This window comes from Muntiacus reevesi, chromosome X, assembly GCF_963930625.1.
Source record: "Muntiacus reevesi chromosome X, mMunRee1.1, whole genome shotgun sequence".
Lineage (NCBI taxonomy): Eukaryota > Metazoa > Chordata > Mammalia > Artiodactyla > Cervidae > Muntiacus > Muntiacus reevesi.
The window spans coordinates 45,555,790-45,569,825 of NC_089271.1; the positions used below are offsets into that span (position 1 = coordinate 45,555,790).

At 42.2% G+C, this 14,036-nt stretch overlaps 1 protein-coding gene across 5 annotated transcripts in view; it reads right to left on the reverse strand.

The window, feature by feature from the left end:
* ARHGEF9 (Cdc42 guanine nucleotide exchange factor 9) overlaps nucleotides 1–14,036 on the reverse strand; it is a 450,802-nt gene that overhangs the window by 377,658 nt on the left and 59,108 nt on the right. For 3 of the 5 annotated variants that reach the window (XM_065915654.1, XM_065915651.1, XM_065915655.1), the window contains exon 3: nucleotides 3,352–3,508. In XM_065915654.1, the coding sequence (XP_065771726.1) occupies nucleotides 3,352–3,508 (157 nt within the window). The remainder of the gene's footprint in view (nucleotides 1–3,351; nucleotides 3,509–14,036) is intronic. The other 2 variants (XM_065915656.1, XM_065915653.1) reach the window with 1 other exon arrangement.

A 14,036-nucleotide genomic window follows, 5' to 3' on the forward strand; every position in this document is an offset into this window, starting at 1 on the left:
CATCCCCCCTGGGAGGGATAGATCTTCAGTGGGAAATTATTTGAATGTCATTGCCAAAAGAGCTTCTGAGTCAGTCAAGCTTCAAGGGGTTTGAGCACAGCTCAGCAAATATGTGGGGTGATATGTATAAGGATAATTCTTGCCTAGGGTCTGCTTCTAGAATCCTGGCCCTTTTAAGTAGGAAGTGCCACTCTCCCCCCAACCCCCTGCCCCGCCACACACACAATTCATTTGGGCTTCCCTGGTGGCTCAGATGGTAAAGAATCTGCCTTCAATGCAGGAGACCAGGGTTCAATCCCTGGGTCAGGAAGATCCCTTGGAGAAAGGAATGGCAACCCACTCCAGTATTCTTGCCTGGAGAATTCCATGGATAGAGGAACCTAGCAGGCTACAGTTGATGGGGTTACGAAGAGTCTGACATGTCTAAGCGACTAACACTTCCACTTTTTCAATACTTCATTTAGAAAGTAAATCTCGACTTCCAATATTGCCATATATATATATATATATATATATATACACACACACAATATTATCATAATATAATTGATTGTATATATGTAAGGGCCCTGGATAGGTATGACATAGCTTTTATTTCTTAACTTGTTTATTGTTATTACTATTACTATCATTCCCATCTAGTTGTATAGCACCTCAGAGGTTATAAAGCACTTTTATGTTTGCTATCTGCTTTGAACTTGTGACGTTCAAATTATTACCCTAACATTACAGATAAGAAAACTAAGTCTCAAAGTAGTAAAGTTATTTATTCCACATCATGTAGCTAATAAGCGACAGAGCCAAGAGTTAAATCCAGGTAAGTCTGATTTCAAAATTTTTGCTCCTTCCAGCACATCAGGCTATTGGAGAGCAAACTCCACTGACTCTCTAATTTTGTTCAATAAATGTATGTTGAGTGAATGAGAAAATGAATGAACAATCAGAGGAAGTAGCAAATTCAAGTTGGGCCCCATAGTAATGTCTGTTTGTGTATATGTGGGGTAAGTCCTTGGGTATTCAGAACTGGTAGAGAGCAGTGGGGAGAAGAAAACTGCTATCACTGAGCACTCTGCAAGCCAGAAACTGTGGCAGGGACATTCATAGATTCTGTTTCACTCAATCTTCACAATGATACCATGAGTCAGATATTATCCAGCATCTCATTCCTCAGATGGTGAAACTGAGGTGCAGAGAGGATATGCAACTTGCACAAGGTGGTGGAACAGACATTTGAACCTGGGTCTGTTCAACTTCAAAGCTGATTCTTTCCACTATAATAGTCTGTCTTAAGAAACTCCTGATTAGATGCCAAGAGGAAGGAACCGGTAGAGGCCTGAGCAATATGGAAGTAAAACAGGTACTAAACATAGTGGGAATGAGATCCTTGAATCTCATTGCTATCACAGTCAGGGTTGTAAGAGGAGCTGAAACAGGCTTCCCAAATGGGATCCTGATATCATCCTCCTTCCTAGGGATATTTTTAACCCAAGTGTCTGTTTGGGACCTTGAGAACATGGGAGCCACTTATATCCCTGAGGTGAAAGTGCCAAACTCAGGGGTACATTTTCCCACCCATGGCTTATAAATAAGCCCAGAGCGGTCCTCAAGGTAGCTATGAATCTTGACTTTGCCAGACTCTCCCTGAGGGATTGTTATTTGCTGTTAACAGTCAGCAGCATGGTGGGGGTGGGGCACTCTGATGCAATTGGCAGTGGAGTGGAGCAGCTGCTAAAAAGCTTCTGAATTGCTAAGGGGTTGAGCTCATTTTCTAAGAGGGAGAGAGGAAGGAAGCAGCTCTGACCATATCCCCTGCTTTATACTCCTGGCCTGATCTCCCAGGGGATTATGAGAGCATGCTTTATTCTCAGGCAGAGGACTTAGACATAATGGTAGGCATCTGCTGCCACTTTGATGGCTTGATTTGTGTTCACCACTTGCAGTCTTCTTTAAGGGGAAGGAGGTGACTGGTTATTCCAGTACAGTTGAGCTTGAAAGTAATCAGTTTGTAATTCCAATGTTTAAGACTTTGTTCTAGAACTGTAGTAAAGTCACATTCTGACATGGTTGAAAGTTAGGAGTTTGAAGTCCTGTCTTAACTCTGTTATGAACTGACTTATGACCTTAAACAGGTCCCTTTCCCTGTATCAGCCTATTTCCCCATTCATAAATCAAGAGGACTGAGCAACCTCTAAGGACCCTCCTAGTTTTGACAATGAAGGATTATCTCCCTTCAGAATTCTTCACTCTTTCCTTTCACCAACTTGCAGGCTTCTGGGGATTTCTGAGGGAGATGAAGCTACAAAAGACCCAAGCTTGCAATTTCTTTGACTCCTACCTTAACGGAATTCTGGCAAGGAATCGCAGGGTTGAAAATAAACTCCAAGTCAAAGCATCCCACATGTTCTCCACACATGGAGTGAAGATAATAAAAAAGAAGTGGCCAGTTCAAAACAGCTACAGATCCTTGGGATTGAGGGAATCTTTGGCTCATAGAGAATTAGGGTCAAGGTTCCCAGAGCTTGTAGACACTATAGAAAACTTTGGAAAGGAATGTTATGAAATCTTGTGTATCCTTAGTATTCATGCAAATTATGTTGCTGTAAAAATGACTGGTGGCGGGGTCTGTCAGGAGACTGTTAGGGTGTGGTCTAAGGCCCATGGGTAAGAGAGCATGAATTCTCCCAGTTGTACCAAAAGATGGAGCTTTACTTGCAAGTGACAAGAGTCTAGCAGGCAGGGTCAGTGGCCTGAGTTAGAAAAGGTTATACCCTGAAGCTCTAGGAGGTAACTGGTTTTGATTGGGGAAAACCTCTGTTTTGAGTGAGGTAAATGAAGTTGCCTTGAGCCTTGAGGTGCTTTCTATGGTCAGTGGTCAGCAAAACAGGGGAGGACCTGGGACCCACAGAGAGTAAATCTAGGCAAGATGCAAAAGAGACATGGCTAGAATGACACCATGGGAGGTGGGAACAATGAGACTGGTCCATTTGAGGCCAGGAGGAAGGTGTATATAGGAGTACTGTGAAAATGGTGAAGAGGGGAAACTAGAATTTACGAGACCTGGAAGGTACTGGGTACAGAGGGCCTGGGGGGAAAAATAAGGCTTTAGCAAGATGGGATATTTGAGTGTATTGATATTAAAGGTCCCAAATAAGAAAGGAAGCGCGTGGAGAGGGAAAAAATCTATATCTTGTCATGGTTAATGTGAATTTTCAAGTGTCAATGAGGAAGAGTACTAGGGAACTGGGAGGAAGGATTGTCAGGGAAATAGGGTAATGTCAATGCAATCTGTCTGTGCATGAGGCCTGCCAAGCATGTCCCACTTCAAGAAGAAAAAGGGCATAAAAGTCATACCTGTGTAAAGCTTCCTGGATCTCCTCCAACCCACTTGATCCAGCTCCATGGGGATGCTCTGTGTGATGGACAGAGAATGGCATTTTTCCAGAAGGATTTTGAGTGGTACAGTCCTTGGTGATGGTTCAGCTGGGGGAAAGAAAGTCTGCAAAGAAAACTGTTCAGGATCAGTTACACATGGGGTTGGGGTGTGGGCCAACACTTTGCTTAAACAGAAGAACTTCCAATCTGAAATATCATCTGATCCAGCCTCCAAATTCAGGCAGGGTTACTATATACTATCAATAAATGTGATCAAATATCCAACTACAAAGAGCTTAAAAGACATCAAGGAGTGTAGAAAAGGAAAATAAACTAACTTATTTAAAGAAAATAGCATATATTTATTTACTCTTTCTTAGGCATTTTTTTGTGTGTGTTTGGTCAGTATTAGGATGGAAGAAGTGAGGATTCTGCATCTGCTATAAACTTTAACCTTTACTCAATGTGAGACCTGGGGCAAGTGAATTTATCTCTCTAAGTCTCAGTTTCTTCATCTACATAAAAGAGATTGTGATAACACCTAACTTGCAGAATTATTAGGATTCAAAAATGAGATTATGCATATAAAGCACAAAAATGAAAATGAGAGAGTGAGAGATAATGATTGAAAGAGAGACAAACTTTCTCTTGCCAGAAGTACATTTTAGCTAAGACCAAGTCCTCTCCTTTGATATCAACATAACCATCTGTTTTCGATTCCAATCCTTTCATTTACAATATCCTGACCTCCAAGTGGAAAAGAGGGAAGTAACTAACATCTGTGAAATAACTGTATAGCACGGTATTATGTATCAGATACCCTACTGAGTATATTTATGCATATTTTCTCATTTGGTCTTCATAACTACTCCATAAAGTAGCTAGTAGCCCATTTTACAATAAGGAAACCAAGGGCTTGAAAAAATAAATGAGTTGCCCACAGTCTCACAACTACTAAATTGTAGGTCTATCTAACTACAAACCAGAAAAGATAAATCGTTCCTCGAGCTGACATTCTTAAAGTTCCTCCTCAATATTCCTAAGTCACATAAACATAGTACAGGTTTCTTCCACCTGTACTATTCATCCCTAAGAGGATTGGATGTGGAGAGAAGTTAGCAATTTGGATGGAACAGGTATAAAAAACTAATAAAACTTCAATTAAATAAAGTCCATATATGCATTAATATACAGTATTTGTCTTTCACTTTCTGACTTACTTCACTTTGTATAATAGGCTCTAGGTTCATCCACCTCATTAGGCATCCTGTATGGGAGGGGAATTTAGGGGAGAATGGCTACATGTATATGTATGGCTGAGTCTCTTTGCTATTCACCAGAAATTATTGCAACATTGACTATACTCTAACACAAAATGAAAAGTTAAAAAGAAAAAAAAAAAAGAAAAATAAATAAAGTTCAGAGATCAGAACGGGGAGCTCTTAGGACCTGCAATGATAGCAGAGCCCAACAAGAAGAAGAGTCCTTTCCTAGCAAGTAAAGTGAAACTGTTAGTCGCTCAGTCATATTTAACTCTTTGCAACCCTATGGACTATAGCCCACCAGGCTCCTCTATCCAGGAGATTCTCCAGGCAAGAACATTGGAGTGGGTTGCCATTCCCTTCTCTAGGGGATCTTCCCCACCCAGGGATCAAATCCCAAGGATCCCAGCCAGGGATCTCCTGCACTGCAGGCAGATTATTTACCATCTGAATTACTGGGGAAGCCCTTCTTATCAAGGACTAAGTCAATGAAAAGCCATGGGCTTTTTGCTTACTATAGCGCTCCCAACTTCCTTTTCATCTCTAAGAACGTGTTTTTGGGGCTTCCCTGGTGGCACAGTGGTAAAGAATCTGCCGGCCAATTCAGGAGACACAGGTTCAATCCCTGGACTGGGAAGATCCCACATGCCGTGGAGCAACTAAGTCTGTGAGCTATAACTATTGAGCTTATGCTCGAGAGCCTGGGAACCACAACTACTGAGACCATGTGCCACAACTACTGAAGCCCAGGCACCCTAGAGCCCATGTTCTGCAGCAAGAGAAGCCACCGCAATGAGAAGCCCGGGTACTGCAACAGTATATTGACGGATATATATGGAATTTAGAAAGATGGTAATGATGACCCTATATGCAAGACAGCAAAAGAGACACAGATGTAAAGAACAGACTTTTGGACCCTGTGGGAGAAGGCAAGGGTGAGATGATTTGAGAGAATAGCATTGAAACATGTATATTATTGTATGAGAAATAGATCGCCAGTCCAGGTTTGATACTTGAGACAGGGTCCCCAGGGCTGGCGAACTGGGATGACCCTGAGGGATGGGATGGGGAGGGAGGTGGGAGGGGGGGTTCAAGATGGGAAACACATGTACACCCATGGCTGATTCATGTCAATGTATGGCAAAAACCACTGCAATTTTGTAAAGAAATTAGCCTCCAATTAAAATAAATATTTAAAAATAAATAAATAAAAAGCTCTAGGTATAAACTATTGTCTACACTGTGCCTGGAGACCTCAGTCTTCAGGAAAAGTAGAGAGAGCCAACCAATTTTTTAAAAATAGCAATAAGAAAGAATCCAAGAGACCTCTTTGTGGTGGAGAAAGACCCTACCTTTAGCTCTCCTTAGCACTCTCATTGCACATAAAGAACAAGTCAGTCTCAGCCCCTGTGAGACATTATATGGGAGATGCTTTGTCTATGTAAATGACCTCCTCCTAGATCTAGAAACCCAAGCTCTTTGTTCCTATGCTGTGACTATTGGGCAATTTCAGTGAGAGATGTGCTTGTGGGCAAATAATCAGAACTCAAAGGAGCTCAAATAGTCACCTTTGTATGCTCTTGGGACCTAGGTGCTAATCAAAGTTCAGAAAGATGAATCTCCAGGGTCTCAACTTCAGCCTACACGGAAGGTCCCATACCCTACTTTTTTACTCCTACAACAGTCAAGGTACCAGGACACAACTCCTTAGATTCACCACTCTCGAGTCAAGCTGTGGAAGGAAAAAGGGGATGCTCAGTACACCTGCGAACCCCTGGGAAACCTCTGTTATCTATTCAAGACTACAGATTGGTGCCATTCAGATGAATATTCAGGGAATTGAATTTCTCAGGTTAAGTCTACTGCTCTGCCTATACTTTATTATAATTGCTCTCTTGATTTGCTTTTCCCAGGGAAATTCTTTCCATATTTGTTATACTCAGACCCCACAAGCCTCATGCCCTAGATACCATGATGTGGCACCTCTTTCTTGTTTGTCTCATTGGCTTACACTATTCATAGATACATCCTTTAAGACTAGCCATCACCAAGGTCACCAAGTGCCTGAACAAGTCTAACTGTTGGGTGTTCCTTGATCTGGTCATAAAAAACAAAATTGTGCCAATGGTAACTTGCTTGAGTGTTCCCTATTGGCCATTATTGTATCCTTTGCCAACCTAACACAAGTCAATGGGAGTTGGTTAGGTTCCACTCTCAATTCTGCAAAACCTAAATGAGTTAATTCGGAAGGAAAAAAAAATATCTAAAGTTCGGGGAAGTTGAAATAATGTCTGGCATCATGCCCATATGTTTTGTGAGTTACCCCCTTGGTGAGACAGAAAACCATTCAGAAAGATGCCTCGTGATCTCTTCATTGGGGCATGTAACTCATCCTCCCATGGTAACTAGACTATGGAGCTACTGAACTCCTCTCAACTCTGGGTTGCTAGATTCAAATATGCTAAAGCTAAAAGCTTCCCAGGACACACGTCAGAAGGAATTACCTCATGTGAAAGTCTAACCACCAATCCTTGGGGCTGGAAGTGGAACCTTCTTCCCCAAAATTGGAAAACAGGTGGCACAGTGTATGGCTATTAGACCTACAACAATACCAATAACTTCCCTAACAATAATAATTGAGCCTGGTTTGCAGATGCCCACATACAATTATATACGTCTATCTGAGTTGAGATTGGGGGAGGATCTGGGGAATGAATGGGGAACAAATCTCTGAAACCCTGACCAAGACTGTGGAAATGGATGAGAAATAAGACCACGCTACACTAACCAGCCAAAGCCTTCGACTGTGTGGATCACAATAAACTGTGGAAAGTTCTGAAAGAGATAGGAATACCAGACCACCTGACCTGCCTCTTGAGAAACCTGTATGCAGGTCAGGAAGCAACAGCTAGAACTGGACATGGAACAACAGATTGGTTCCAAATAGGAAAAGGAGTACATCAAGGCTGTATATTGTCACCCTACTTATTTAACTTATATGCAGAGTACATCATGAGGAATGCTGGGCTGGAAGAAGCACAAGTTGGAATCAAGATTGCCAGGAGAAATATCAATAACCTCAGATATGCAGATGACACCACCCTTATGGTAGAGATTGAAGAGGAACTAAAAAGCCTCTTGATGAAAGTGAAAGAGGAGAGTGAAAAAGTTGGGTTAAAGCTTAACATTCAGAAAACTAAGATCATGGCATCTGGTCCCATCACCTCACGGGAAATAGATGGGGAGACAGTGGTAATAGTGTCAGACTTCATTTTTTGGGGGGGTTCCAAAATCGCTGCAGATGGTGACTGCAGCCATGAAATTAAAAGACACGTACTCCTTGGAAGGAAAGTTATGACCAACCTAGATAGCATGTTAAAAAGCAGAGACATTACTTTGCCAACAAAGTTCCGACTGCAAGGAGATCCAACCAGTCCATCCTAAAGGAGATCAGTCCTGGGTGTTCATTGGAAGGACTGATGCTGAAGCTGAAACACGAGTACTTTGGCCACCTCATGTGAAGAGTTGACTCATTGGAAAATACCCTGATGCTGGGAGGGATTGGGGGCAGGAGGAGAAGGGGAGGACAGAGGAAGAGAGGTTGGATGGCATCACCGACTCGATGGACATGGGTTTGAGTAAATTCCAGGAGTTGGTGATGGACAGGGAGGTCTGGCGTGCTGCAATTCATGGGGTCGCAAAGAGTCGGACGTGACTGAGTGACTGAACTAACCAGTCCATGTACACCCTCATAATATTATTTCAGTCACTTTCTGAACACTATTTGTCAACTAATGAGAACACATCCCTCATTCCAAACATCACCTTCAATAGTGACACAGTGTACAAAATGGGGGGTATCACCACCAAGCACAGGCCTCCATCCAATGAACAGGGAACAGATTCACTCAATTAGGGCTAAATCTAACAACCTGGGTCAGCCCCCATTAGGGGGGACTTTCCCTTGTAGAAATGGGATATCATTTCTTATGTCAAAGGTCTCTATACTTTATTCTCCTGACCAAATGGTATAGGATCTGCACAATAGTCCTGATGGTTCCAAGAGTCTGGTTTCTCACCATTGGAAAACTTAGGACAATCTCAGGGGCTATCTCCAACTTGAGTTCATTCCTGGAACAGGCGATAGAAGAAGTCACGTACCAACACTAATGCGACCTCCCGTCTTACCAAATAACATCCAATTGGGGAGGTACATATGTGAGTGATAGTCCCATTTTGGAAAGACTGGGGATAGGGCATTCTATAGCTACAGGGCTCTTTCAGTTTGTGGGGATCACCCTCCTCACAAAGGCAGTGCTTAATATTTCAATAATGATGCAACAGGGATGGGAAGCCACTGTATCAGCTCTAGAGGCTCAACAAAAGTCTATTGACAGCTTGCAGGGGTGGTATTCCAAAATAGGCAGGCTACAGATCTTTTGAATGCAGAACAAGGAGAAACCTGCGCCATCCTGAATGAGACTTGCTGTGTTGGAGTTAATGCCTCAATCAAAGTTGAAGAAAGCTTTTCAGTTCTCAAAAAGATAATATAAATCATCCAAGATCTTAATGATTCAGCAGGGGCACCTCCAGATTGGCTCCAGTCCCTCTTTGGAATCTTCTCTTGGAGAGGAGGGATTTGGAGTTGTCTACTGCCCTTGCTGATCCCTGTTATCACCATACTAATTCTACTCATGGTTGCTCCATGCATTATCAATTGCTTAACCCATTTTATTTCTGCCCAGGTAACTGAATTACAAAATGCCATAATGATGCAGAGGGGATACACAGAACTACAGATAAATGCTGATGGTATCTACCACTTGCCCTTAGATAGACACTGTCATCCACACCCTGAGAGCCCCAAGGCCTAAGAATAGCAAAAGGGGAAGGCTCAACACCCCTTGCCACTCCAGCTCAACAGGAAGTAGTCAGAGAGATCTCGGTGTCCCTACTCCCAAAGAATTGGGCCTCCCATCTCTTAAGGGCAGTTAGAGTAGGAAGAAAAGGGTCCAAAATTGCAGTCAGAGGAAGTGATGACTAGGAGATCACACACACACACACACAGAGGGTGAACAAAGAAAAAAACAAAAAAAGATCGAAGACTTCCTCTGGGGAAACATGCCTGGCACATCCGCTTCCCTGTTTGGTCTCAGGCTCATGCCTCATTTTCATAGGGCACAAGCAATTAAACCCCAGGTACCACCCAGGGGAGGGAACAAAGGATATAAAAATGAAAGCAAAGATTGAATGGGACCACTCCTGCAGGGTTTGGCCTGCTCTCCTGTCTTGAGAGTGTACTGCTTACTGCTTGCTCGATAAACCTTGCCTCCCCAAGCTATCCTGGTGTGTCATTTCAATTCTTTGCTATGACAAGATAAGAACCAAGGGAGAGAAAATTGACCTAGTACTTTCCTTCCCCACAGCCTAGTGTCAGTAGATTGGTTTTGTAGCCCATCAGGTGAGTGAGTCATGTTTGATTTAGAAACAAAAGCAAAACCCGAAAAGAAGAGGAAAGACTCATATTCTTTCCTGGCATGGACTCAGCCAATGAAAAGCCATGGCCTCTTCGTTTACTATAGCCTTCCTAACTTTCTTTTCTCCTGTATAAAAATTTTCTCCTTCCCTTTCTGTGCAAGGACATGTACATGGCCTGCCAAAGTTGCAGACCATGAATTGCATTTCTCTGCAGCTTTCCAAGAAACCATCTTTGCTGGAGAAATATCTGGCTGTCTATTTGTTTTAGGTCAACATGGGTAAGGTTCTCTGCCAAATTGGTAACCCAGTTTCCAAGGACTGAGACAAGTTACCAAAGTCAGTTCATTCTTAGGCACAACAAAAGCCACTGGGTAGTACTGAAAATAAAGCAGTAAAAGGTACAAGTTACTGTACTAAATCTGTATGAATTCTTAGACATGGTCTCAAGGTTGCTTTTTATAATTCTCCTTAATCCTAACTAACTGTCTCCTAGATCCATAAATTGTTAGAGTTGGAAAGCCTCTTATGGACATATAATCTAACTCCCTCATTAAACAGATGGAAAAAACAAAACAAAACTGAGCCTCAGAAATGGAAGGGACTAGATCATTTAATTCTTTTGATTTTGGATAAAGGGAAGGGGAGATACCTACAGAGCATGAAGCCAAATTCTACAATAAGATTTTGGGGATACTTGCCCCTAAATCCTCTTTATATGATCTGAATATCTTCATTTCTCTGGTCACAATTACTGACAGTCCACTAATTTCAACATCATTTTGCGGTATGGGTTCACCATTCTCTGTGAGAATGAAAACAGACCTCCATATTAATTAGCCTAATTAGATCACTTTCCAGGGTGTACCTGGGGCCAGAGCTCTTGTTGGAGGAGCATGCATTTTATTAGGGCTGCCATGACAAATCACCACAAACTGAGTGGCTTAAACAACCAGAATTTCTTCTTACAGCTCTGGTGGCTGGAAGTTTGAAATCAAGGTATCGGTAGGAACATGCTCTCTATGAAGACTCCAGGGATGAATATTTCCTTGCCTCCTAGCTCATGGTAGCTCTCAGCAATCCTTGGAATTCCTTAGCTTGCAGGTACATTATTCCATCCTCTGTATCAATCATTCCATGGTCTTCTTCCCTGTGTCTTTGTGTTTTTGTACAAATTTCTCAATTTTCATAAACACATCAGTCATTGGATTAAGGCCCACACTAATCCAGTATGACACCATTTTAACTTGACTACATCTATAAACACCCTATTCCAAAATAAGGCCACATTCACAGGTTTTGAGGGTTAGGACTTGAAGATTTTGTGAAACACTATTCTATGCAATTCAGGAGGATACAGCCTTTTGGAAACTGAGCTTGGAAGGATACCAGAACTAAGCAGCTTTAAACCTAGAAGACAGGGGTAGGGGCCTCCAAATCGGTCAGAGGCCAAGAAAAATAAAGTAAAAGGCAGTCAATTGTACTTTTACTAAGGCACATTCTGAATTAAGGTTACACCAACCATAGCCTATAATGTCTTTAAGGAAAATATACTACTGGCTGCCAAATTGGGGCTCCAACAGCATCAACTTCACAATTTGGTGCATTCAGAAACATCTTGATGTGGTACTCATTTTGGACTTTCTTCTTCCTTTTCAAGTGTCCTTGAAGGACTGGATAGCAGACCCCACAAGCAGTGGGGAGGGGGGCAGTCTTACTCACTTAGGGAATGCCATGCCCACTCCACCCCATATATATCACTCAGTTCAGTTGCTCAGTCATGCCCAACTCTTTGTGACCCCATGGACTGAAGCACACCAGGCATCCCTGTCCATCACCAACTGCCAGAAGTGACTCAAACTCATGTCCATTGAGTTGGTGATGCCATCCAACCATCTCATCTTCTGTTGTCCTCTTCTCCTCCTGCCTTCAATCTTTCCCAACATCAGGGTCTTTTCCAATGAGTCAGTTCTTCTCATCAGGTGGCCAAAGTATTGGAGTTTCAGCTTCAGCATCAGTCCTTTCAATGAATATTCATGACTGATTTCCTTTCGGATGGACTGGTTGGATCTCCTTGCAGTCCAAGGGACTCTCAAGATGATTCTCCAACACGTCAGTTCAAAAGCATCAATTCTTGATTTCCCAGCTTTCCTTATAGTCCAACTTTCATATCCATAGATGACTACTGGAAAAACCATAGCTTTGACTAGACAGACCCTTGTCAGCAAAGTAATGTCTCTTCTTTTTAATATGCTGTCTAGGTTGGTCATAGCTTTTATTCCAAGGAGTAAGCATCTTAATTTCATGGCTACAGTCACAATCTGCAGTGATTTTGGAGCCCAAGAAAATAAAATCTGTCACTGTTTCCATTGTTTCTCCATTTATTTGCCATGAAGTGATGGGACCGGATGCCATGTTTTTTGAATGTTGAATTTTAAGCCAGCTTTTTCACTCTCCTTTTTCACTTTCATCAAGAGGCTCTTCAGTTCCTCTTCACGTTCTTCCCTAAAGGTGGTACCACCTGTGTATCTGAGGTTATGGATATTTCTCCTGGAAATCTTGATTCCAGCTTGTGCTTCATCCAGTCCAGCATTTCTCATGATGTACTCTGCATAAAAGTTAAATAAGCAGGGTGGCAATATACAGCCTTGATGTACTCCTTCCCCAATTTGGAACCAGTCTGTTGTTTGATGTCTGGTTTTAGAAGTTGATTCTTGACCTGCATACAGATTTCTCAGGAGGCAGGTAAGGTGCAGGGGTTAATAATCGGCCACCTGTTGCTCTGGCTAAGCCATGAGAAAAACACCATGGGAAAAGAATAAAAGCAAAATACAGCAATACAGTATAATCCAAAGTACTGAGAGAAGGGAACCATGAGCAGTGTTTCTCAATGGTTTGTAAAAGTTCCAATGACCGGCCCTCACTTATTTTTTATTTTTACCCCCTCACCCCCATTTTTAAAAGTTGCCTTAAGAGGCATATATATGGCCGGTATCTTTCTGAGCTTTCTGAATTTCCCATGCTTAACCCCACTTCAATGCCCGAGAGAGTATTACTTAATGTAAAGGGGGATTTTCACTCTTCTTCAGGACTCTGCACCGATATTTCAACTTTAGCTTTGCTCTCGGAGATCCTTCATTTTGGAGCCCCATGTTGGGCACCACTTGCTGTAGTCAGGGCAGCAAGTAGGAATCAAAAGTGGTCAATGCACAGTTTGGGAAAAAGAAGCTAGAGACAGAATTAAAGTTTTAAAGATGGGACAGGGGAACTCAAGACCTCTTGGATAAAGAGCCCTGTTCCTTGGAGTCACATCACTTTTATTTAGTATCTTAGCAAGCAGAAGGTATCTGTTGTGCTGTGATGAAGTTAGCCTCCTAGGTCCCTGGTCACATCTCTCATTTTATTGATTAATTTTCTTTGTTATTTTCTTGTAAAAGTGGTATCACCCAGCTGGAGGTCATAAACCCACATATGCCTTGGGAAAACATCTTCGTGTGTGCATAAGCAGCATTCTGAACTTGTGCTGACCTGGCATCCCAAGGTCCACACTGTGTTTTTCCTTAGCTTTGCAGGGCATGATGACCCCAACTAATCAACCTGATATACTTTTGTTTAGATTATACTGTATTGCTATATTTTGCTTTCATTCTTTCCCCATGGTGTTTTTCACATGGCTTAGCCAGAGCAACAGGCGGCTGGTTATTAACCCCTGCATTTCTAGTTCTAACTATTGCTTCTTGACCTGCATACACATTTCTCAGGAGGCAGATTAAGGAGGTCTGGTATTCCAATATCTTGAAGAATTTTTCACAGTTTCTTGTGCTCTACACAGTCAAAGGCTTTGGCATAATCAATGAAGCAGAAGTAGATGTTCTTCTAGGATTCTCTTGTTTTTTCTATATTCCAACAGATGTTGGCAATTTGATC